Below are 23,894 nucleotides of genomic sequence, written 5' to 3'. Positions count from 1 at the left end.
AGTAATTTACGTGTAGTTCACTCAGTAGCCTGATTTCCTAAAAGTTGTTAAGTTCTTAGGAAAAGAGAAATAGGTCAAACGGGGTGGGTCTGTGGTCTCCCAACTAAAATAACTTGTCACAGTGTTGAGCTGGTAGTCTAACGGTGTTAATCTGCAAATGATAAAATTACATAGGCCCGTCAGTTCTGAGGTTTCATGAGACTATGACTATTATTTGTAATAGCCATTATAATAAACAAATATATTAAAAATAGATGGAAGGTGAACATTAAATGGCAACTAGTCAGGGACCTGCCCACTGGAAGTGTGCTCCTTGCCTGGGATTATTCTGCCTCTAGGTATGGGGTAGTGTTTATAAGCCTGGTATCATAGTTACTTGTATACTTTTCTCACCCCATGGGAGACAAGTGGCCTCCTTAATGATTTCCTTGCTTCCTCCCTGAGTTACATTCTCAACTCAGCAGGCAGAGCTATCTTTTAGTACTGTCAGATCAAGTCCTTAAAATTGGTTGAAAACCCTGTAATAATAGATGCTAAAGAGGATAAAGAGCTGAACCTATATAGCGCTTGCCTGCAAAGAACTTACAATGTGGTTGAGAAGATGAGAAAGAACCATGTTCCAAGTTAAGAGTGTTGTGTAATATTAGGAAATGTATTTTATATATAACATTATTATAAAATCAATCCCCTGAGTGCTAATTGCCATAGCAGTATAGAAACTCCTTCAAGCTGTGGCAGTCAGAGGAGGTTTTTATAAAGTGATATTTGAAGTAAAACTTATGGTGACGTTTTGGATAGATTAAGGGACTGAGGGAGGGATTTGAAAATAGTAATTACATAAGTGCAGACATGAGAAAATCCAGTTTCTCTTCAGGATAGACAGTGAATAAGCCACTGTGCAATTGAAATATTGTAGCGTAGTATTTTATATAGGTCAGTGATTTTCGAATTCTTCTTTTTAAAGCTATGAACCTTTTGTCAAAATATCACATGGAACTCCAACTTATTAAACCTGAGGACTGTAGCTTCTGTGGGTGAAGCAGGATGGGCAGAGGTTGGTTGGCATATCTGCCTGCATGACCTCTCAGCCCTAGAGTGGCCTTTGAGGCTCGTCCACTGAACCCAGGGCTCTGAAGAATACAGCTTAGAAACTGTATGTATGTAACTGTATGTACGTTTCAAGAGCAGCTTGGTGGGAGAAGGGAAGCTGGCTGCTTTGCGTCAGTTGGTAGAACATGTTGAATATCAGTTTTGATCTTCTGGTTTAGGCAATGGGGTATTATAGAAAGTTTGTGATCAGTACCTGTTATATAATGTTTCAGGAAGGCTTAAATGGTCGTGGGGGGGTGTGCGTGCAGTTTTTGTTCTTCCTCCCCCAACCCCCCAGTATGATCCTTAGAATTCTACCCAGGAGTCCAGTGATGGCACCCCCAACCCCCCAGCATGATCCTTAGAATACTACCCAGGAGTCCAGCGATGGTACCCCCGACCCCCCAGCATGTGATCCTTGGGATACTACCCAGAAGTCCAGTGATGTAGAGAGTGTTTACTTTTTTCATATTGAAGAGCAAGGCAAGTGTGGTGGAAATAACTTATGGAAAGAAAGTATGAGGGCCACGTGGTGAGCACCAGCCAAGGCTAAATAGGATAATAGATATGAAAGTGCTCTGATATTTATAAAAGGCCACTGTGTAAAATGCTCAATACATGAGTTAGAATTAATATCCCAGCATTAATATTATGGAAGAGTAGGCAGCCTTTGAATGGAAGAAATCAGTTCAGCCTTTCGTGTGTGCTGGTTCTCAGAGCATGAGCTTAGCTCTCAGATGTCATCATGACCAGCCAGCTCGCTGTTTTCCTCTCAGACCAATGACTTTCTTGATTTCCTATAACAACTCTTATCTTAGTCAGCTTGGGCTTCTATAAAAGAATACCATAGACTGGGTGGATTAAACAACAGACATTTGTTTCTCACAGTTCTGGAGGCTGGAAGTCTGAGATCAAGGTGCCAGCATGGCTGGGTTGGTTAAGACCATCTTCCTAGCTTGTGGATGGCTGCCTTCCTGCTGTGTGCTTCCCTTAGTCCTGTTTTTGTTTGTTTGTTTTTTGGTCTCACTCTGTCACCCAGGCTGGAGTGCAGTGGCAGGATCATGGCTCTATCTAGACTTGAACTCCTGGGCTTGAGCAATTCTCCCACCTCAGCCTCCTGAGTAGGGACTGCCAGCTAATTTTTTTTTGTAGACACAGGGTCTCACTATATTGCCCTGGCTGGTCTGTAACTCCTGGCCTCAGGCGATCCTCCACCTCAACCTCCTAAAGTGTGGGGATTACAGACATGAGCCACCACTCCTGGCAAGTACTGTTTTTATAAGACAGTAATCCCATCATGCGGGGCCCACCCTCTTGACGTCATCTAAACCCAGTTTCCTCCTGAAGTTCCCACCTCCTTGAAGCTGGGACATCAACATGAATTCTAGAGGTACACAAACATTTATCCCACAACAACCTCCTTTATCACTTCCCACTGTTCTCGTGTGTGGAGAACAGGATGGGAATCCTGCTGCAAGTATTCCGGAAGAATGGCTGGCTGAAGCTGGGGATGCTGCCAAACACATAGATTTCCTGTGTCCATGGAGGTGCTGGGCTGAAGCACAGACATCCGAGGCTCCAAGGAGGAGAAACTCACCCAGAGAGGCAGCAACACGAAAAGATGAATTGATAGAGATGATGCGAGGAAGAACTGAATACACTAGATGTTCCCCTTCTTGAACTGGTGATCGCCTGATGATTTCATCAGCTGCCACCCTGCGGCCTTTTCTCTACTGGCTGCTCAGGCATGTGCTCGTTATTTATCTTGTCCTTTTGTCTGAGTCCCATATATGTGAGCCTGTGTGGATTCAGTCAGAAGGCAGAGGTGTTCAGAAACCAACAAAGTAGTTGGTTCAGTGTTGCTATGGGCAGAAGAGCTGAGACTGGGGTGAGACTTTTGCTCTGAGAAACTAGGCTGAAAAATTATTTCTGCCCGTTGAAATGTTAGAGTTCTATATCTTGAGCCCCAGAGCCTACAGAGACGTGTCTGGGCCTCACTGCAGCTCCCATTATTCCATTATTCCTCCAATAATGGAATAATAACCTCCCATAGGGATTGAGTTACCAGACTGAGTTGACCATGACTTGCTACCATAGCAGTTGGATGACCTTCATGGGTGTCCATTGCCCTAGCTTAGTGACCCTACCAGTGCCTGGACTGGCTGTGTATAGGCTGGAGGGGACCCCGTGTCTGGGAAGACTTCCCTTATCTTCTTAAGCCAGTATGAGATTCTCCTGGCCTGCTCTGCAGGACAACTCTGGAAGCCCTTGTTCTTTTTTTTTTTGGAGACGGAGTCTGGCTCTGTAGCCCAGACTAGAGTGCAGTGGCGCGATCTCGGCTCACTGCAAGCTCCGCCTCCCGGGTTCACGCCATTCTCCTGCCTCAGCCTCCTGAGTAGCTGGGACTACAGGCGCCTGCCACCACGCCCGGCTCATTTTTTTTTGTATTTTTAGTAGAGACAGGGTTTCACTGTGTTAGCCAGGATGGTCTCGATCTCCTGACCTCGTGATCCACCCACCTCGGCCTCCCGAAGTGCTGATATTACAGGCGTGAGCCACCGCGCCCGGCCGAAGCCTCTGTTCTTGACCTGGGAACAGTTAGTTCAGAATTGTCTCTGTGCTTTGCACTGCAGTGGAGAGGGTACCCCTCACATTCAGTCTGTGCTAACCTTGGAGGCCTGGGGGCAAAGTTTTCATTCACTCCACCTGAGGAGGAGGAGTTTGGGAAGCATCTCCTATCCTGACACTTCATCCAGCCCAAAGGACTTTAATTTTCATTTTATTTTTAAAATTAACAGTAAAATTGATTTTGGGGGTATAGTATTATGAATTTATGTGTCTGTATAGATTCATGTAACCTTCACCCCAATCAAGGTAGAGATACTTTCAAGTTTTGTGTGTATCAGTAGTTCATTCCTTTTTATTTGTTAAAAATTTGTTTTACATTTCAACCAATTCCCCTCTAACTTTTTGTAACTATACTGTATCACACATGAACTGCTTATTTTCCTTTTTATTTTTGAGTAGTATTCTATTATATGGATATACCACAATTTGCTTATCCATTCACCCTGTGGAAGGATATTTGAGTCGTTTCTAATTTTGGTAATTATAATAGAGCTGTTAAACATTCATGTACAGGTCTTTGTGGGAACATAACTTTCCCTTTCTCTAGGGTACACACCTAGCTGAGGTAATGCTGGGTCATATGGTAAGTGTATGTTTAACGTTCTAAGAGACTGCCAAATTAGTTTTGGCTGTGCTATTTTCCATTCCTTCAGCAATGCGTGAGAAGTCCAGTGGCTCTGCATCCTCCCCGGTGTTTGGCGTCTGTTGTGCTGGACCCTGTTGACTTCAGTAGGGATGGCACCAGGTTCAAGAGGCCGGAGGAGAGACCCAGAACCGGTGAACAAAACATGAGGTTTATTTGGGGGAACTTACAGAGACGGTCCAGTGGCTGCAGGCTGGAGAGGAGAATGATAACCGCCTGTAAAAAGCATGCAGTTTATATAGCACCCTCACTTGGCACACTTCCCTCAGCAACCTGCATGTGGCAACCCTAATTTCTTGTTATTTCTGTCAGGTGCATCTACCATACAGTGTTTAGTTGTTGTTTTAATTTTATCTATTCTAATATGTATATAGTGGGATCTTACTGTGGTTTTAATTTGCATTTCCCTAACAGCTAATGATATTGAACATCTTTTCATGGGAGGCCATTATTCCAGACTTGGGTGAATACCCTATTGTCTTAGGGAGCTGTAATCAGGTCTGAGTGTGTTTCAATAGGCCCTGGAGCTCAAGATTCAGACTTTAAAAATCCCAGTGGGCAGATATAATTTTTAGCCTTGTTTCCTAGGCATAAGCCTCACCTGTCTCAATTCCTCCTGTTAGACAAAAACACTGAACCAACTACCAAAACTTGTTGGTTTCTTTACATGTGTTTATTTGCTTTCAATATATCCCCTTTAATCAAGTGTCCATTTGAGTCATTTGCCCATTTTTTACTTTGGGTGTTGTCTACAGCTGTTGAGATTTGAGAGTTCTTTATATGAATGTATTCTGGATACAAATCTTTTGTCAGGTGTCCTATTTGCAAGCATTTTTTCCCAGTCTATTACTTGTCTTTTCATTCACTTAAAACTGGCTTCCACAGAGCAAGTTTAATTTTATGAAGTTCAATTAATCAGTTTTTTATTTTTTATGGATCATGCTTTCGGTATCATATGTAGAAGTTCTATATAAACCCAGGTCACAAAGTTTTTTGTTGTTGTTGTTGTTTTTGTTTTGTTTTTTGTTTTTGATACGGAGTCTCACTCTGTCACCCAGGCCGGAGTGCAGTTGTACGATCTTGGCTCTGCAACCTCTGCCTCCTGGGTTCCAGCGATTCTCTTGCCTCAGCCTCCTGAGTAGCTGGGACTATAGGCATGTTCCATCACACCCGGCTAATTTTTGTATTTTTAATAGAGATGGGGTTTCACCATGTTGGCCAGGCTGGTCTTGAACTCCTGACCTCAGGTGATCTGCCTACCATTTTCTTCTAAAAGTTTTATAGTTTTACACTTAAGCCTGTGATGCACTTTGAATTATTTCTGGCATAAGGTATGAGGTTTATTTTCATGTTCATTTTGGTTTTTTGCCTGATCTGGTCACATCTCACTCTCAGTAGTTCATTCTCTTTCCCTGTCAAGTTTGACTTTAGATTTCCATCATAGTTGGAGGGGGAAACCTGCCTCACATCACAGATTGTTTTTTCTATGGGAAAATAATCCCAGGATTAGGATTTTGCAGTTTGTAGTGGGGGCTTCTTCCCATTTTCATCCTCGTTTCTGAATAGTCACCTTGCTCTGCTTTGGATCCATGTTCAAATCTCATCTGTCTTCGGGGGCCCTCCCACGCATTTCAGTCTCTATCCAGTAGACTCCTTCCTGCACTCTGGATGTCACAGTGGTTGTGCTTGGTAATGCCACATGCTTTAATAGAGCGGAGACAGAAAATTCAGAGGGAACTCAAATGAGGTAAGGCAGGAGTTGGCAAACCATGGCTCATGGATCAACTGTGGCCCACTGAGCGCCTTTATAAATAAAGCTTTATTGGAACATAGCTGCACTCATTTATCTCTGTATTGTCTCTGGCTGTTTTTGTGCTGGAGCAAGAGAGTTGCATAGTTGCAACAGAGATCACATAGCTCTCAGAACATAAAATATTTACCACTTTGTCTTTTACAGAAAAAAATTTACTGACCCTCAGAGTCAAGGCTGGTACTGGGGATGAGTTGGGTTATGGCACTTTGCTATGGTGAAAACAGTCCTGCAGAAAACAGTGCTCTTCCTACATAAACCATCCTGGCATCTCTTCACCCAAGTTCATTTGCTGTCATAGAAATTTGGACGACGTAATGTCTGGTGCAGCCTTGGAGTTACCTATGGTGATGGGCTGGAAGAGAAGATGAGATGGAATAGAGATCATGTGGTGCATCAGTCAGTCCCAGTGAAGAACGGGGAGACGCAGGGAATCAGGAGTGATGTGATGACCAGCACTGACTTCTTAGTTTCTGTGGTCTGCTAAACCTCACTCTACTTTAGTGGACCTCAGTCTTAGCTGCTCATGAGAATCACCTGGGTAGCTTAAAAAAAAAAAAAAAAAAAAACCGCCCAATGTCCAGGCTGCACTCTAGACCAATTACATCAAAATTTCGGGGGGTGGGATCCAGACACCAGTATTTTTTAAGTTTCCCAGTTGGCTCTAGTTTACAGCCCAGGCTGGGAACCATGGTTCCACTTTACAATCCCATAACCCCGAGGAAATATTGCCACCTACTGACAGTAGATAATTATTATGCTTTGAAAGAAGTCAATAACTTCAGATTCCCCTCCATTCTGGGAACTTTTGTATTGGTTACTGTATTTATATCATTTATGTATGAGAGTTGTATATTAGAGTTTGATTTGGGGCCATCTTAAGGTGGTTGTTCCTGAGAAACACCTCATGTCTCAATTTTTATGTAACTCAGAATATTGACATATATAATTGGTAGGAATCATTGAATATTAGCACTGAAAGAAACCTTAGAGATGGTTAGTTCACAAAGCTGACATATCCAAATACCTTTTGGACTTACATACTGTGGTTCTGGCTCCTTGCTTCTCAAAGTGTGGTCTGTGGACCAGTAGTGTCAGCATCATCTGAGACTACACTAGAAATAAAGAACCCTTGGCTCTCCTCAGACCTGCAGAATGGCCTATAAATTAACAAGATCCCTGAGTGATTTATATGGACCTTCAAGTTTGAGAAGCACCAGTTTAGAGAATCATATAAGTGGAATCTTCTGGGTGTAGCTTCCAGTTTTATTGTAAGAAACTACTTTTCAAAGAGAGCTGCCAGTATTCTGTTAGAGGCTGAATGATTGCTCGACAGAGACAACACTGTGACTTTGAGAGCCCTCCAAATTCTGATTTTATTATTTTCCTCCTCCTTCTCAAATAGTCTCTTCAGTATCTCTCAAGAATTACCTTCTTCATCATACCTTTCATTATACCACGAATATTCACTGGGGCCATCAGTTCTGCCTACTGTAGTTTCTCTCTTCCCAGCCACCTTACATCTGGAACTTGTATGATCCTAATGGGTGAATGCAAGCACAGGTTTTCCAAATTTACCCTTATCTCTTGCTCATCATGTTAGAAAGTCTAAGCTCACCCTAAGCGTACTATGGGGAAATTCAACGGGTAGAAGACTTGGGAGAGCGTAGGAAAAGCAGTCCCACATGAATGGCTGTGTGACCCCCACATCCTGTCTAACTCCTATTACCTGATTCTCCAGTGCAAGATAGACTTTTTCAATGTATAACACATTCTTGTGTTCACCTGTGCTGGCATTGGTGAAAACATTGCTACCTTTTCCAGGCAAGGGATTTAGGGACCACTTCCTTATTCTGCTTCTCAGTCTATATAGTGATTTCATCCAGATATTTTCTTTATTCTTACTATGCAGTGCTTGATATATGTCTCTAGTCTTTCCTAGATTTCTCATTTACAGTGTCTCTTCTTCCTGATTCCTCAGTGCTGTTGCCAAGATTATGTTCAGGATTTGCACCTCTATTTTTCACTCTTTTTAAAACCCTTAAGCACCCTCCTACTTTCTATGCAAAACTATAGTAACTTCTTTTCCATTTTAGAACTTTCCCCATCTGTCTGCATCCTTTCTGCCTTCCATCCTCTTCCCTTGCTTCTGGGATTGACCTGGCCTCACCAAATGCCTTCATTTCTATGTTGGTATACATTTGCCCCACCTTCCTCAAGTGTGCCTGCCCATCTAACTCTTCCTACAAGAGCTATGAAGGTTCGTATCACATTGAGTTATGTTTAGAGCTGGGAAGGTGTAATCTAACCCAATACCCTGGCTTCACAGAAGGGAAGAATTATACCCTTCTGTAGGGTAGGTGGCTTGCTCAAGGTCACGTAGCTAAGAATGTGAATACTTGCTGTGAAATAGCATTACTATTCAGCGTAGCTTCTTTGACTTCATAATACTTCACGCAAATTGTTTAACCTAACTTCACAAGGTAAGTGTGGGATGTGTGTGGCAGATAGTGAGAGGTGCTGGGAGGTTTATTAAACATGATTGATTACCTTCTTTTCAAGAGAGGTAAATTGAGCCCTAGAAAGACAAAAGGATTCATCATTTGTCTCATACCCACTTTTGGTCTGAGGCAGAAAACCGTAAATCCTTGATTCATGACTCTTCTAAATACTAGGAAACGTTTACTCCTTCTACGTGTGTGTGTGTGTGTGTGTGTGTGTGTGTGTGTGTGTAGATATGGATCATACTGTGGTAACAGTGTTATCTCTGCCCCACTCCTCTGCAAGACTATTTATTGCTGCATAATGGATGTGTATATTTTGGGGTACATGTGATAATTTGATACATTCATATAGATTGTAACGATCAAATCAGGGTGACTGGGACATTCATCACCTTAAATAAGTACCTTTGCTTTCTGCCAGGAACGTTGTTTAATGTCTCTAGTCTTCCTACTTACATCATATACTAACCATTTAGAGGAGTTTAGAGGACAGTCTAGGCTAGATATTAGTGGAGAATGATAGAATTGACCGGAGTAGGGTTTATACTGTTGTATTTTTATCTTGCCATCCACCTCTGTCTCTTTTTTTACTTAAAGAAGAGAAGATTCTAATACTTGTTTTTAACATGCTGTGAGAGATATAGAGGAGAAAGCAGCTGAAAGCAGCAGATGATTGTTAGTACTGGTACTCATCTTGCTTCATAAATCACCCCTTCAGGCCCCTTAATCATTTAGGTTGTTGTTCAGCTACCCGTGACCTGTCAGCATGCTCCTGGTCAGAGAAAAGTGATGGCTGTATTCCCAGGGCTATCTCGTCTCCTCTCTACAGGGAGCAACCGCCACTTGGAGCTCCCCTGAGTACACAGTCCGAGATTGCTTGCACTTGAGGCTGCCGCTGCCTTCCATGCCAGGGCCTGTTTGACTTGCCCTATGCCATCATGCTGGTCTCCTGACACTGTGGAAATGCAGCCTCCTCACAGAACGTCTGTGTGTGCATGAACCGCTCTTCCACCTTCTCAACGTTCCAAACAGCAACGAGCTTGAATATTTCCTGCCCCAAAGCCCTCCTTAAGTTCAGAAGGTCTCTTTACCATGTTTTTCTGTCCTCACTGGTATTTCATACCCTTCCCAGGTTATTGACATGTGTCCCTGGGTGTGGAATGTTCCTGGTCCTGTGAAGTTAATTTCCAATATGTTCTTATTTCTCTTCTTGCTCTCTGTTATAAAATGGGGTTTGTGTGCTCATGAGACAGCTCATTAACCATGTATTGAATGAATGGAGGAATGAATGAATAATTTTATTTCCTGGAGCCATGATTCTGAGCTACTAAAAGACACAAGTGTTGGGGAACATAACAAGCACAGAGCCAAGAGTCAGGAGATGTAGGTTCCAGATACGGGTTTTCTGCTAATGAGCCTGGGAAGTCTCTTATCATCCCTGGGCACTGGTTTCTTCATCTGTAAGATGAAAAGCTTGCTCAACCCTGGTGGCCTCAAACATTTCAAATACAAAGTTTCCTCTATAAATTTTTTAATGAACTATTTCAGGCTGGGTGCAGTGGCTAATGTCTGTAATCCTAACACTTTGGGAGGCCGAGGTGGGAGGATTGCTTGAGTCCAGGAGTTTGAGATCAGCCTGGGCAGCATAGCAAAACTCTGTTTCTATTTAAATAAAGAATAAAGAAATATTTCAGATGTAAAAAATGTATGAAAGGTAAAGTATGAATACCTAATGCTTAGCACTCTGTGGAATTTCCTCCCAAAGTAATACTTTCTATTTTAGTAGCTTTTGATTTAGAAAATGGATGACAACAACTAGCAATAGCACTTTCATAAGAATCTATCTTGTTACAAGAATAGCTATACTTAAAAAATAGTACATATATGATTAAGACACATTGATTAGTTTATGGCAATTCTTAATGCAAATAAAAATGTATAATAATCCTTGCTTTTGTGGCCCAAAGTAGTGTTTCTGAATAGCATGGTCTACATTACCATGTGCATTTTAAAAAACGCCAACTTTTGGCCGTACATCTGATCTGCTGAATAAACATTTCTAAAGCCTGGGCCTGTGATTCTGCCTTTTTATCAAGTATTCCAAATGGGATTTAGAACTTGAGTTTTAGATCTCCTTGGTCTACAAAGTAGGATGATACTTCATTTCTATATAATGACAATGAGTATTTCTTTAAAAAGTAGCTTCTGTGGTTCCTTTTGAGTATTTTGGAGATTGCAGAGATTTTATTTATACCCAATTTTCAATAATATATCTATTGCAAAAATAAGTCATACTGGGATTGAGGTAGGTAGATGGGAAATAAATGTCTCTACCCAGTGTTCCCAAGACTCCTCATAGATATTCTGGAATTTAGATTCATTTCAAACTTTGGTGTTGGTCATGCTGGCATTTCTGAGATTTTATATAAATCAACAATACAAGACACATCAGTATTAGAGACTGCCATGGTTCTCAGGAACCCTGCCCCCAAGATTCTGGTTCCATAGGCATAAGAGCCAGAAGTTAAGGAAGCTGGGTAGCCCACAGAACAGAAATTCATCTCACGACCATCCCCCCAATCATTACTCCTAACTGTACAGTCAAATGATTACGAGTGGCTTTGGCCAATAATGACAGCTCTACAGGATTTCATTTTTAAAAGCCTGTATCAAGCATAGATAAAGTGCTCAGTACTGTGCTGTGGACCATGGACCATATAAGGAAGATTAGTTCTTCTTAAAGTCCTTGCACTTTGGAATGGAATCCAGATTTTAATAATTTGGTAATTAACTTCTGGAAGTCTTACTTTATATACAGTGCCTTTTCTTGGGCTCTGTGAATAACCACTGTCAACTATATTCATTACTTTGACATTCATTTATCACCCTCCTATGTCCTGGTCTCTTTTCTTGAGTAGAAATATGTATCAGTCATATTTCTTGCTCTCATGAAGGGTATGGCCTGTGGGATAAATAAATAATCAACCAATCAACAGTGAGTGATAATAGAGGCTTGCATATTGCTGTAGTAACCAACTCTGTGGGAGGATATGGGAAGCGGGAGTTGGCTTCACTGTGTAGAAGTGTGAGCAGATATTTCAAGAATAAACAAGAGTTCACCAGGCAGATGGTGTGGGGAGGGCATTTTAGGCATAGGGAATAGCAAATGCAATTACATGGAAGTGTGGAAAACTATGGCATGTTTAACTTGCATGTGGGGGAGTTCCAGAAATATCGTTTCGTGAGCAGAATTTAAGTGGACTTGCCGTGAGAACAAATGTGTTTGTTACATGGTGTTTTAGATTTTGCATTTTTGTATTGTGGTAAAATATACATGACATAAAATTTACCATTTTAGGCCGGGTGCGGTGGCTCACGCCTGTAATCCAAGCACTGGATTAGGCTGGGGCGGGCAGATCACCAGTCTGGCCAAAATGGTGAAACCCCGTTTCTACTTAAAATACAAAAATTAGCCGGGCATGGTGGCAGGTGCCTGTAATCCCAGCTGCTCAGGAGGCTGAGGCAGGAGAATTGCTTGAACCTGGGAGGCAGAGGTTGCAGTGAGCTGAGATTGCACCATTGCACTCCAGCCTGGGGGACAAGAGTGAGACTTCATCTGGAAAAAATAAAAATAAAAATACCATTTTAACCCTTTTTAAGTGTACGGTTCTGTGGCATTAAATATATTTACATTGCTATACAACCATCACCACCATCCATCTCCAGAACTTTTTCATCTTGCAAAGATGAAACTCTGTACCTGTTAAACAATTTCCATTTCCCCTTCTGCTCAGCCCCTATTATTTGTCTCTGTAAGTTTGACAACCCTAGGGACTTCATATAAGTGGAATCATAGAATATTTTCCATTTGTCATCAAGATTCAACCATGTTGTAGCATATGTCAGAATGTCCTAACTGTTTAAGGCTGAATAATATTACATACACCACATTTTGTGAATCTATTCATCCATTGATAGACATTTGGGTTGCTTCTACCTTTTGGTTATTGTAAATAATACTGCTGTGAACATGGGTATACTCAGATTTTGTATCTTACTGTCTAAATTTTTAGACTCTCACATAATACATGCAAAAGGACTTTCTGAAAACCCTTTGTGAGACAGTACCTTTGGTAGAGGTGCTTATGGTTTTGTTTTGGAGATCTGCTCACACTCCTGAAACCGAGACTGTAGACAGAATATGATTGGAATGCCCAGCAGCACTGTCAGAGTCCACTTTTAAATTTCCTGTGATCATTTGCAAGAAGCGAAGCTCCAAAGCTCCTTCTAGAAAGGTAGTGAACACAGTCAAGGACTTACAGAGCCTGGCATAGTGTTTGCCTTTGCAAACTGAATCCTCTCCCCTTGGTGAAGTTGCCTTTGAGCACCTTGACTCATAAGCAGGTCTTGGCTGACATCTGTAAGCATTGCAGAGACAGTGAGAAGGACTTGGCAAAATGAATTTTATGGTTAAGAATGAGGGAGACCTGCTTCCTATGAAGCAGGTGAGAGAGTGTATCACCAGCCAAATTATTTCTGGCCAAGGTGACTGAAGAACCAAGGATCCTGTTTTCTCTCTCTCTCTTTATTGCTCGCTCGCTCTCCCTCTCTCTCTCTCTCTCTCTCTGTGTGTGTGTTAAAAATCCATGGATATGTTAATATACATATATATTTTTTAACATATATATATTATATATGTTAAAAATCAGGTATTTTCAAACATCCAGGGATTCTTTAGGGAGCTACACATTTTTGTGAAAACAGACTGCTAAATGTGTGAGGAGCATCTGATGGCCCCAGCCCTTCCCCTGGACTCTGAGGAAGTAATTCTATTCCTTCTGTTTCTGAAGTATAGCCTCAGGTTCAGGGCTGGCTGATCCCTTCATGAGATGCCCACTCTGCTGTTGCAGACTTCTGGCTTCCCCTTCTTGGATACTCAGTGACCAGGACAGAGATATATAGGGTTAGGAGGCAGTTTGGGAAGTTGGGAAAAAGGAAGCGCTGGGGTGTCAGGAGATGATTAGAAATGAGGCTGCTGATCTGGTAGCAGCTTTCCAACTTCTCATCGATGTTCTTACTCATGTCTTCCATTGAGTGTTCACTCCTGGCTCCTGTTGGATGCTCTTCCCAGCTTCCCCTTCCTGGACCTCACTGACTGGCACAGCACATTAAGTTCCAAGGCCACTATTCCAAAACAAGGTCCCAAGGCTCTGTTTGTGAAACCCCAGACACTTTCCCCTGGCCTTTCCAGTCTGCAGGTGGTGTTCCAGGACTTGCATTGTTTTGTTCCCTGAAAGGTCAAGTCCTGTAGGGCTTCATCTGTCCAGGCTGGTGGGGCTCTGGCTGGCAAAGCAAATGCATCAGATTAGCCTGGCCATATTCAAGAAGGGCCAGGCAGGCCCGTTGGCACAGACTGCAGGGCTGGCATGGGCTTTGTGGGAGGCTGATCTGAGCCACAGACGGTGGCACCAGCAGTCTTGTTTGTTCTTCAGCCCCTGGCAAAGCCTGAGCAGATTGGATTCCTGTCCTGTGGAACACAGATGCTTCCTCCAGAGCCCACCTGCCCAGGCAGTGCTCCACCTTGGAGCAGCACCGTCAGTTTGGGAAAAAGGAGGATTTGTCCCTGAGAGCCCCTTCTCTTCTCCATTCTTGTGGTTACTCCATTATCTCCCCTCTGTCCAAATTCATTTTCTCACCCCTCAGTGAACACAATAACATGTTGTCCAAGCGAAGCATAATTGCCATATAAACAAATGGCTTAATGATAATAAATATTCAAGCATTTTCAGATACTTGATTTCCTTTTATTTTCCTAGTTTCCAACATAATTGCAAGTTAATTTTAATTTTTATATTGGAAAGGGTATGGGACATCTGACCAGCAGGCAGGTGGGGAAGATGCAGAGTGTGTCCAACCCAAGAGTCCTTATAAATAGCACTCAGGCAGTTCTGGCAGCTGTGATGGGACCTGGAGGCCTATTTCCTGCCTCTCTTGTCCATCTTCATTTTGAAGGACTCCAGAGCATTCCACCAGCTGTTGTAAGGAGCACCTGTGTTGTCACCATCATTGAGGTTTTGAGAGAAATCATTTGGTCATGCTTTTTCATGCAGTGACTGTGCCCATAGACCCTGTAAGAGCCATTGGGAACTATGTGCATGGTGATTGAATTAGAGACCTGTTTCCAGTTCTAAAGAGAAAGTTCAGTTGCACTTTTGAGTTCTTAAGACGAAGGTATTAATAGGCATGGCCAAGCCTGCCAAAATACTAACTGTAGAAATAGATAAGGTTTCAGATACACAAGCAAGGAGCTGGCTGGGTGCCTCTTGCTATGCTCGGGTAAGAAATCATGATTAATAAAGGCCACAGAGAGAGTGAAACCAACAGGGAGGTGGACGAAGCAAGAAAGAGAGATATGGTCAACTACAACATTCTTCCAGAAATATAAGACATTTAAGGTTATGGCATAGCAGGCAGTATGTTCTCTAAAACCAGGACTGGGGAGAATGATGTAGTATTTTGCAGAGGTAGGTACTCGATATTTCTGCTTTGATTTTGTTGTTAGAAAAGAGAAGTATATGGGGCATATGAAAGTGATATACTGTAAGAGACCAAAGACAATAAAACAGTTGAGGTCCAACCTGTCTAGGGTAGGTTTTGCCCTCTTCTGGGTGTTTCTGGGACTCTTCAGCCTTTAACTTCCACCTGAGTGCATCAGACACACTCTTCTGTACTCCTTTGGCCGGCAGGAGCAGCCTGATTTTAGTGACTCGTTCAGAAGGGAGGTGCAGCTGGAAGGTTGTGTTTATTAAAGCCCAAGTGACTGGAGGTAAATGCAGGTGTGGTCAGGAAATGTAGCTGGTTCACCTCTCAGTAGGCACAAGGCCAAAGTCAGCCGACTTGCAGATTGTAATGCTGGTTCTCCCACCCAGAGGTTATTTGAGTTCATCCAGCACTGCAGCTGAGCAGAATGCTGCAGTCAGGGTGACACACTGCAAACTGGAGCCATGTCCTCAAGTGCACGCCAATCAAACCAACTTTAACCTTCGCTGGTTTGTGGCTGCTGACCTAGAGAGGAATTTGTTATATGGCTGAGGTCCTGTCCTACCTAAGCCAGACTCCAGTGCAAAAAAAAATCCTGTCAGATGCGCCTCTTCTTCTCTGTCTCCATCTCCCTCTCTGCCTCCCGTTTCCCCTTTACTCTTTACTGTTAGTTGGCCTGGGGTTCCTGGGCTGAAGCGGAGTTTTCTCCTGTCTCCGTGTGTTTGCTGCTCTGGTTTGCTCTTCTTCCAGGGCCCCTTGGTAAAAGAAGAGCTGCTGACAGGGTAGAGTGGAGGTGGGGAAGTGACCACCAGACTGGGAGTGATGTAGGTTGTGGTCATCAATGATGTAGGTTGCTGTCACCAGGACACTCAAATCAGCTGTGACCAGAGCCTGCAATGACAACGTGAAGAAGGATCTCTTACCTCAGTTAGTGAGGTCCTATTCTTGTAGAGACAAGAATGTTTCTTGTAGAAACGGATAGCCAAGAAGTATCAACAATAACTCTGTGCAGTGGAATAGAAGATCTGAGATTTTATTGAAAAGGATAGACTCAGGACAGTAGGAAGCTCTGAGTTGAGTTTGTAACATCAGAATATTAAAAGGCACAGTGAAGAGAAGGTTCTGGATTTCTAATGAGATTTCCAAAGTAGGCTATGTTTTTATCTCATTAGGATGGATTAAGTTCATGCCTATCAATGCTAACTGTAGAAATAATTAGGTTTCAGATGCACTGTCAAGGTGTTAGGTGCCTTTTTCCAGGCTTGAGTGGCAACATGGTAGGAGAAGGTCTTGAGTATAAAAGGTCCCAGAGAAGGGATGTGGGTGGGCTTTGGGTCTTGTGTTTCTTAATTTTTAATCTGTAGCCCAGATGTTTGATTGGAGAGCTTGCAAGTGAAGTTTGCTAGGTGGTGATAGTAAGATGGGAATCAGATGAAAATGGTTTTAATAAACTGGAGAAGTGCTCAAAATGAAATTCACTGAGGAAAATGTAGAATTATACCACCAGTTATGAATAGCTACACAAGTGTTAAGAGATGGCTATGAATGAACAAATGTACCAGAAAGAGCTGAGATTGAGGATGACGCCAACATCCATCAGCAGTATGGGTCTGTGCTTGGAGCATCCCTGTCTAGGACTACAAATAAGAGTTCAAAACACAGGGGTTGTCACTATATACCCCATGAATATGTACAATTATTTGTCAATTAAAAATATAATTAAATAAAACTTAACAAATACATGGTTTTTGAGGCCATATCTTTTCTAGATGTGCCAAAATCTTCAGGCTAGCCGGGCTGTGGGTAGACTTGTAGACTGACTCACAGATAAAGGAAATTTGAAATTGAACTTTTAGAGAGTAATTTAGAATTCATAATTATCTTTCAGTGTGTAAAAAACCCTGATGTGAAGATTCGTTCCAGCTGTTAGTCTTTGCTGAGGATGGAATGTAGTTTCTGTAGCCTTTGATGAGACACTAGGAATACTTGCCTGACCGTGGAAGTCATTAAATGATAGGATGAGTTATTGAGGGAAGGTTCTGATTTTTTATGGGATATTCCAAGTAGGCTATGTTTTCATCTCATGAGGGTAGATGAGGTCCATCTACCCTAGCTGATGGCTGAGAAGTGGTATAGACTATTCAGAGTCCCGTTTCTAACCCAGAGATTGCCTGAGACATCCACCTGCTTTTACATCCCCCGAGGTGCTCCCTGCCCCCAGGAGCTATTCCCCACACCTGTCTGGGGACCTTTTTTCCAGGCATGGGCTAGCTGGGTCTGTATAGATGCACTGATATCATCAGATTGCACTTTCTTTTTGTTTTCTTCTTTCTTGCAGTATGAGTTTAAAGCCAAGAACATCAAGAAGAAGAAAGTGAGCATTATGGTTTCAGTGGATGGAGTGAAAGTGATTCTGAAGAAGAAGAAAAAGGTAAGTGGCTCTGAACCAGAATCTGAGGTGAAGAGGAAAGCAGGGGAGGTAGGCATGGGGTACCTTTTTCTTCTGGGCCCACCTCCAGAGAGAATCCCTCCCTTATCTGGCAAGCTCTTCTGCTTTGAGCAGCAATGGTGCTGACAGGCTGCAGCAGAGTGTAGGGAGAGGCGAGGCCAAAGGCCTAGTCACCAGTTGGCTCAGTCAGTCCTGGTACCCCAGGTGATGGGAGTCACCTCCTGTCATCCATGCCTTCAACCCCCCTCCCCATTTTCATACCTTTATCTTTGAGTTTTGAGTCCTGATGGTAGAAAATATTTTCAATTTTAGTAAGAATAGCAGGGTTCAGTGGGATTGGGCAGCAAGAGGAGGCTTCCTCAGCAGCTGTCCCCTTCGATTGCAGGACCATCCTTCAGTCCCACCCCAGGTGCCATGCAGCCCCCTCCGTTGTGTGTCCTTGCATCCTCCTGTTGCAGCCTATATTTACATCGTCCCTCAAGACCCAGCCACTGCTGCTGCTCCGTGTGCCGGGATGGTGGGGTGTGGCCAGGTCGGGAGGATGGGCAGGGGGATTGATCCATTCAGCGTGAGCTGGGGAGAGACAAGCAAGTGAGCATATGTTGTTTAAACACTTGTCTGTTTTGTGCCAGTTGTATGTGGTTGTGGCAGGTAACATTAACCCCTTGGAAAGGCTAGATTCGTATGGTGGGAGGATGTGTGTTTTCAAAAAGAAACAGAAAAGACCTTGGCTGATTGAGTATATATGAGGAGCCCTTTTTGTCCCTGTTTCTCAATTCTGCTGATGTTTTTATTTTTTATTTATGATGCCTTTGTTTTACATTTATTGATGGTAGCACCATATCATAGTCCTCCATAGACCTCCTGAGCTTCTTTTGGTTCCAAATCTCAGTCGCTGTTAATTCAACTGGGACTTAAAGCAGACCTTGAATGTCAGGGCTAGAGGGAGAGAGTGTGGAGGTTATGGAAGCAAAGACAAATGAATCATAGTAGGCAACATAAATTTGAAGAACCATATGGCTGAGAGAGATCTTAAAGGGGACTTGTCATATCAATCCAAGGACTTAAATCTTGTTTATAATGTCCGTACAAGGGGCATTGTCCAGTGTATGACTGGACACCTGTAGCAATGGGAAATTTACTACTTCCTGAGGCAGCCCCTTTCCTCTCTGGATGGTTACAAAGGTCTCTTACATATTAATCCAAAACTTGTTCTTTCATGCTCCCTCAATACTTTCATTGGTGGTTTTAGAAAGTGTTTTATGGCTATGATGCTGCAAGTATGTAGAAAAAAGATATACTGTTTATAAAGAACCACCTTCTTCAAAATTCACAAGTATAGGGAATTAAATATCTTTGCCTTTGTAAACCTTTGCTGTGTACATGGGCCCCATCTTGTTCTTCCTCTGGGGACATCTGTTTTGCTTCTTCTCCTCTCACATGTATGTACAGAGTGGACAGTCATGGGACAGTCTTTAGAGTATTGTCCTCTTGGAGTTCCTGAGCAGGACATCAAGCTGAGGCCTGTCAAGCCCTGGGCCTGTTAAAGAAATCGTGGATGACAACAATATGTATTTGAGCAAAAGATATCCTCAGAGGAAAAAAATGGGCTAATTTTGTCACATGTGTAAGATTGCTTTCCTCAGCAATCCGTGGCTGACACTCCCAGAATCTTCCCACCACCCCACTACACATCCACTTCTGACTGACATATCTTTGTTTGCCTTTCTTTCCTTCCTTCCTTTCTTTCCTTCCTTCCTTTCTTTCCTTCCTTCCTTCCTTCCTTCCTTCCTTCCTTCCTTCCTTCCTTCCTTCCTACCTTCTTCCTTCTTTCTTTCTTTCTTCTTGATGGAGTTTCATTCTTTTGCCCAGGCTGGAGTGAAGTGATGCAATCTTGGCTCACTGCAACCTCCACCCCCTGGGTTCAACTGATTCTCCTGCCTCAGCCTCCCGAGTAGCTGTGATTATTAGCGCCTGCCACCACGCCCAGCTACTTTTTATATTTTTAGTAGAGACAGGGTTTCGCCATGGTGGCCAGGTGGTCTCGAACTCCTGACCTCAGCTTATCCACCCACCTCAGCCTCCCAAAGTGCTAGGATTACAGGCATGAGCCACTGAGCCCAGCCTGTTGACTTTCGATTAGGTTAAATGTAAACACCTGCTGTCCTAGGGACTGCTCTGTCCCTGTCAGGTATCTTCATACACCTCTATTGTTGTCCATCATGGGGCAACTTCATAGTTTTGCCCTTAGAGCACAGTCTTGTTTCTCACCTCACTGTCTCTCCTATGTACCTTTACCACATATGGTGGCTTCCCCATTGTGCATGTGAGAAAACTGAGGTTGGATCTCATGACACAGCATGTGCTGAGGTATCACCTGGAGAGAAGCCTCCCTGCCTCCACTAAGCACATGAAAGCCAGGCTGGAGTAGCATCTCCCTGAGGGAGTGCATGGGACCTCGTGACTCACTTTGAAACTATGTCCTGGGTAATCTCCAGTGTGGCTTCATCGTCCTGCTGGCCCAGAAAAAAAGATGGTCTAGCAGGTCTTTCCTAGATCTAACTCTTCTGATGCCAGGCTTGGGAAAAGGGAGCTGCCCATCTTGTTTCCTGCACCCACACTTAGTGTCCGTTCCAGGGCCGTGGCTGTGATTTGAATAATGCCTTTAACCACGGGGTTCATTTTACACCGTCTCTGACAGATGAATGCACATTAACAGCAATCAGCCTTTTTGTCATCTTGTTCTCATATGACAGTTCTTTGGTATCTTAATGCTACCACCACACTCAGACACATGCACACTTTCTCTCTCTGCTTATAGAATTGAGAGAGGTGAGAGTAGACATGCTATTGTGTAAATGCACAATTTTCTCCAAGGAAATGGAATACTTGGCAAATGTCACTGATCACCATCATGATTAGGTTAAGAACTAGAGCTCTTTGCCAAGTAGCTGTAGGTGTAGAGAGAACCATAGCCTATATTCAGCCGTGAGGCAATGGTTCCATGTACAGCCTGACATTGCCCACTGATTCGTTGGTGCTTGTGCCAGGCTAGTGGGTAAAAACATTGAATAGTCCTCTCCTCCCACAATTAGCTTGTTGATTTTCACTAGGTTAGTGTGACAAGCTGGGAGGGACCCTCAGCCCAGATGAGAAGACCTGGGTTTCAGTCCTGGCTCTACCCTTCTTGGCCTGTGGTTCTAAGCATGTTATTTTGCCTCTCTCAGCTTCAACTGTGAAGAGTTCAATTAGGTGATCACTTTAACTTTTCTAGCTCGGATACTCTGTGCCAGCTCTGGAACCATGCTTTTTGGTGTTTGTGTGTATATATAGGTCACCTGTATGTATTTAGGTCTTTGAGAATCTACTGGACTATCAAAAAAAAAAAAACCCACAAAAAACAGCCCCTGGAGTCTGAGTGGGTCACTATGTTGTTGTTTCCCAATCTTCTAGAGCAGGAGGGGACCCTCTGAGGTCCAACATCTCTGAGGCAGCCATCCCAGCCTCCTCTCTCTCCCAGCCTGTCTGTAACTGGTGAATGGTGATGTGTTTCCTGGCTGAGAACTGTGTTTACAGTAAGTCTCTGCCCTCCAGTGAACTTTTTAAGGGCAGGAGCCATCTTTGTAAGCCCAGCACTTGCCTGGGCACCAGACACATGTAGTATGTTTTCAGTAATCATGGCTGTTCACTAGCTGCTTGATTGAACATTATTTGTGTGTAATAATGTCATTAAATTATGAGAAAATAAATACTTAGCAATTGGATCAAATGAAGTCTAGTTTGTTACCTTTATCATGTTGTCCCCCCTCTTTTTCTTCTTGTCAATCTGCCAGTTTAAAAGGAAAAAAAAAAAAGGATGAGATCCTTTCTCAAATATAGGAAGGCTTCCATAAAAATTGCTAATTCCATAGTATTAATTGTAGGATTTGTTCAGGTGACTGTAATCTTCAGGTGCGTTATACTAGTGTAGGCAGTGGCCAAATATAATCAACTTTCATTGAGTTGTAAAAAACATCTTTTTGGTTATAATAACAAATATCTAAAAATGCTGTCATCTTGAACTGATGCCAACAGATAATGAATCTCAAATTCTTTATGAATCTTAGGTTGAATTTGTGATGTAAACCCAGTTACTAAGATAATTAGCTGTACTTTGATGTCTGTCAACCAGTACATTTTCTTCAACTCGCATCTAGGCTCAAGTAATTATCTTTTCCATGTATATATAATGATTAGTTATTACAATACTGGAATCACACTATAGCACCATTTGCTAGGGAGTGGAATCCTGAATAAGAAAGACTAGTCTTGAACTTCATCCAAGGGATTTTTCTAATAAAGGACCCAAAGAGCTTCAGTTTTATATAGTTTCTCTTATGAACCAATAACTTTCTTGGGATCCCCTAAGGCAGCATTCTAAAAAGGCTCCATCATTTTCATTAACAAATATTCATTGTGTGTCTACCATGTTCAAGGATCTGCATAGGTTACATAAGGATATTAGATATGAACCCTTCCCTGCAAAATTATTCTTTGTCACTGTATGCACACATAGGTCTATTACAGGTTTTATAAGATTGCATTGTAGTTATTTATCTCTTTCCCCCATAGGTTGTTAGCTTTAGGGGGCAGGGACCATGTCTTCCCTCAAATCTTATTTCATCTGTTTGGAAAAGTAGAAGACCAGAGGGAGCAAACTGATGTAAGTAATTACACACTAAGGTGATAATGAGAACAGCTAATAGTAATAGCTAACACTGATGTGGAGTACCTGCTATTGCCCAGGCCTTGTTTGATGCATGTTTACACTTAACAAATCCTCACAACTGTCCTATTAGGTAGATACCATTCTTATGATTGTTCAAAAGCAGATTGAGCAACTTGCCTGAATCTCAGATCCTATCAGTGGTGAAGTCAAGGTTCGAACCTTGTCTTACTTAAATCCCAAACAGGTTCTTTCCACTGCTCTGTTGCTGTGTGTGTGACTGATCTTTTTGGACCCCTTTGGATAATAATCACTCCATAGGAAATGCCTAATTAATTAAGCCAGAGTCTTTAACTCCTAACCTGTACTCTGTCATGGGTGTATTACATCACAGGGAAACTATGTTCCTGCCCAAACAGTAGTGCTGGTTACTATGGAAACACAGAGGTCAGATCGAATTAAGAAAAGGAGGCACTCAGAATTATAGAACCAGAATTTAGGAGACTTAAAAAGTGATTTGGCCTGATCCTCTAATTGATTAGATGTGGCAACAGGATAAGAGAAGTCCAGTGACTGTCCCTAGGACCCCCAGGTAGTTACTGACAGCCAGGGTGTGAATCTAGGCCCTAAACTTCATCCAGTCTTCTTTCCACCATGCTGTGTTTCTTGGCCTTCTTTATTTTCTGCTACTTTAAAAACAGGCCTATTAGGAATTGTGCACATGGGAGGATTTATTACTGCTTCAATTTTGAAATGCACGTTCCTATATCCATAGGTTATACCTGAAGGAGAGAGATAGCTTTATTTTCAGTAGTATCCCATTCTATCTAGAAGCATGGAGAACTTGTCAAACTGAGTTTATGTGGCCTTTGCAATTTTTTTTTGAGTCACCACTGCTATTAGGTGCTTGAATAATGCTGCATGAATAATGGTGAAGCTTGCAGGCTTTGTGATATGCCTACTGATAATTTCTAGTAGGGATAGGAAATGAATGTCAGTACAAATTTCTCCTCTACTTTAGCATTCCTGAGGAAGGGTTTCAAAGATGCCATATCCATTTCCACATATCAAAAGGAGAAAGGACCACTGTGATAATTATTCCTGACTCTGTTTTCTCTTCTTGGCATGGTTCCAGGAAGACCTACCTCTAAACCAGTTCCCATATAACATTCCTTGTCAGGAGCTTTTAGAATGATTAAGTGGCTGTGAATTTCCATGGAGGACTTGACATTTGCACTCAACAGATTAAGGAAAGAGAAGGTCCTATATCAAAGATGCACTTACCCCATTCAGTGGTCTTACAAAAGCATACAGAGCAAGCCCTTTATTCCCTTCCTCTGTGGAAAGCAAAGAACTTCCTGGCAGTGGACAGTGAAAGACTGATTTCATCATTTGGAGTTACAGACCATGGGACTGCAGGTAGAAGAGTTGGATTTTATTTATCACTGGACTAGGTGGCCTTGGAGGGAAATAAGTCAACTTCTCTGAGCCTTAGTGTTCACCTTTAAGGTGGAGACCAATTTTAG

At 42.6% G+C, this 23,894-nt stretch overlaps 1 protein-coding gene across 9 annotated transcripts in view; it reads left to right on the top strand.

Annotated features, from left to right (window-relative positions):
• Positions 1 to 23,894, top strand: part of NOS1AP (nitric oxide synthase 1 adaptor protein) — a 312,797-nt gene that overhangs the window by 195,980 nt on the left and 92,923 nt on the right. For 8 of the 9 annotated variants that reach the window (XM_063795865.1, XM_016931090.4, XM_016931086.4 and 5 more), the window contains one exon: positions 17,553 to 17,645. Coding sequence is in view for 7 of the 9 variants with exons in the window: in XM_016931090.4 (XP_016786579.1) it covers positions 17,553 to 17,645 (93 nt within the window). In the remaining 2 variants the exon portion in view is untranslated. Of the gene's footprint in view, positions 1 to 17,552; positions 17,646 to 18,289; positions 22,366 to 23,894 lie in introns of those variants that run through there. The other variant, XM_016931102.4, reaches the window with a different exon arrangement.

This window comes from Pan troglodytes, chromosome 1 (assembly GCF_028858775.2).
Source record: "Pan troglodytes isolate AG18354 chromosome 1, NHGRI_mPanTro3-v2.0_pri, whole genome shotgun sequence".
In the NCBI taxonomy this organism is placed as follows: Eukaryota; Metazoa; Chordata; class Mammalia; order Primates; family Hominidae; genus Pan; species Pan troglodytes.
This window is presented reverse-complemented; position numbering and strand designations above follow the sequence as displayed.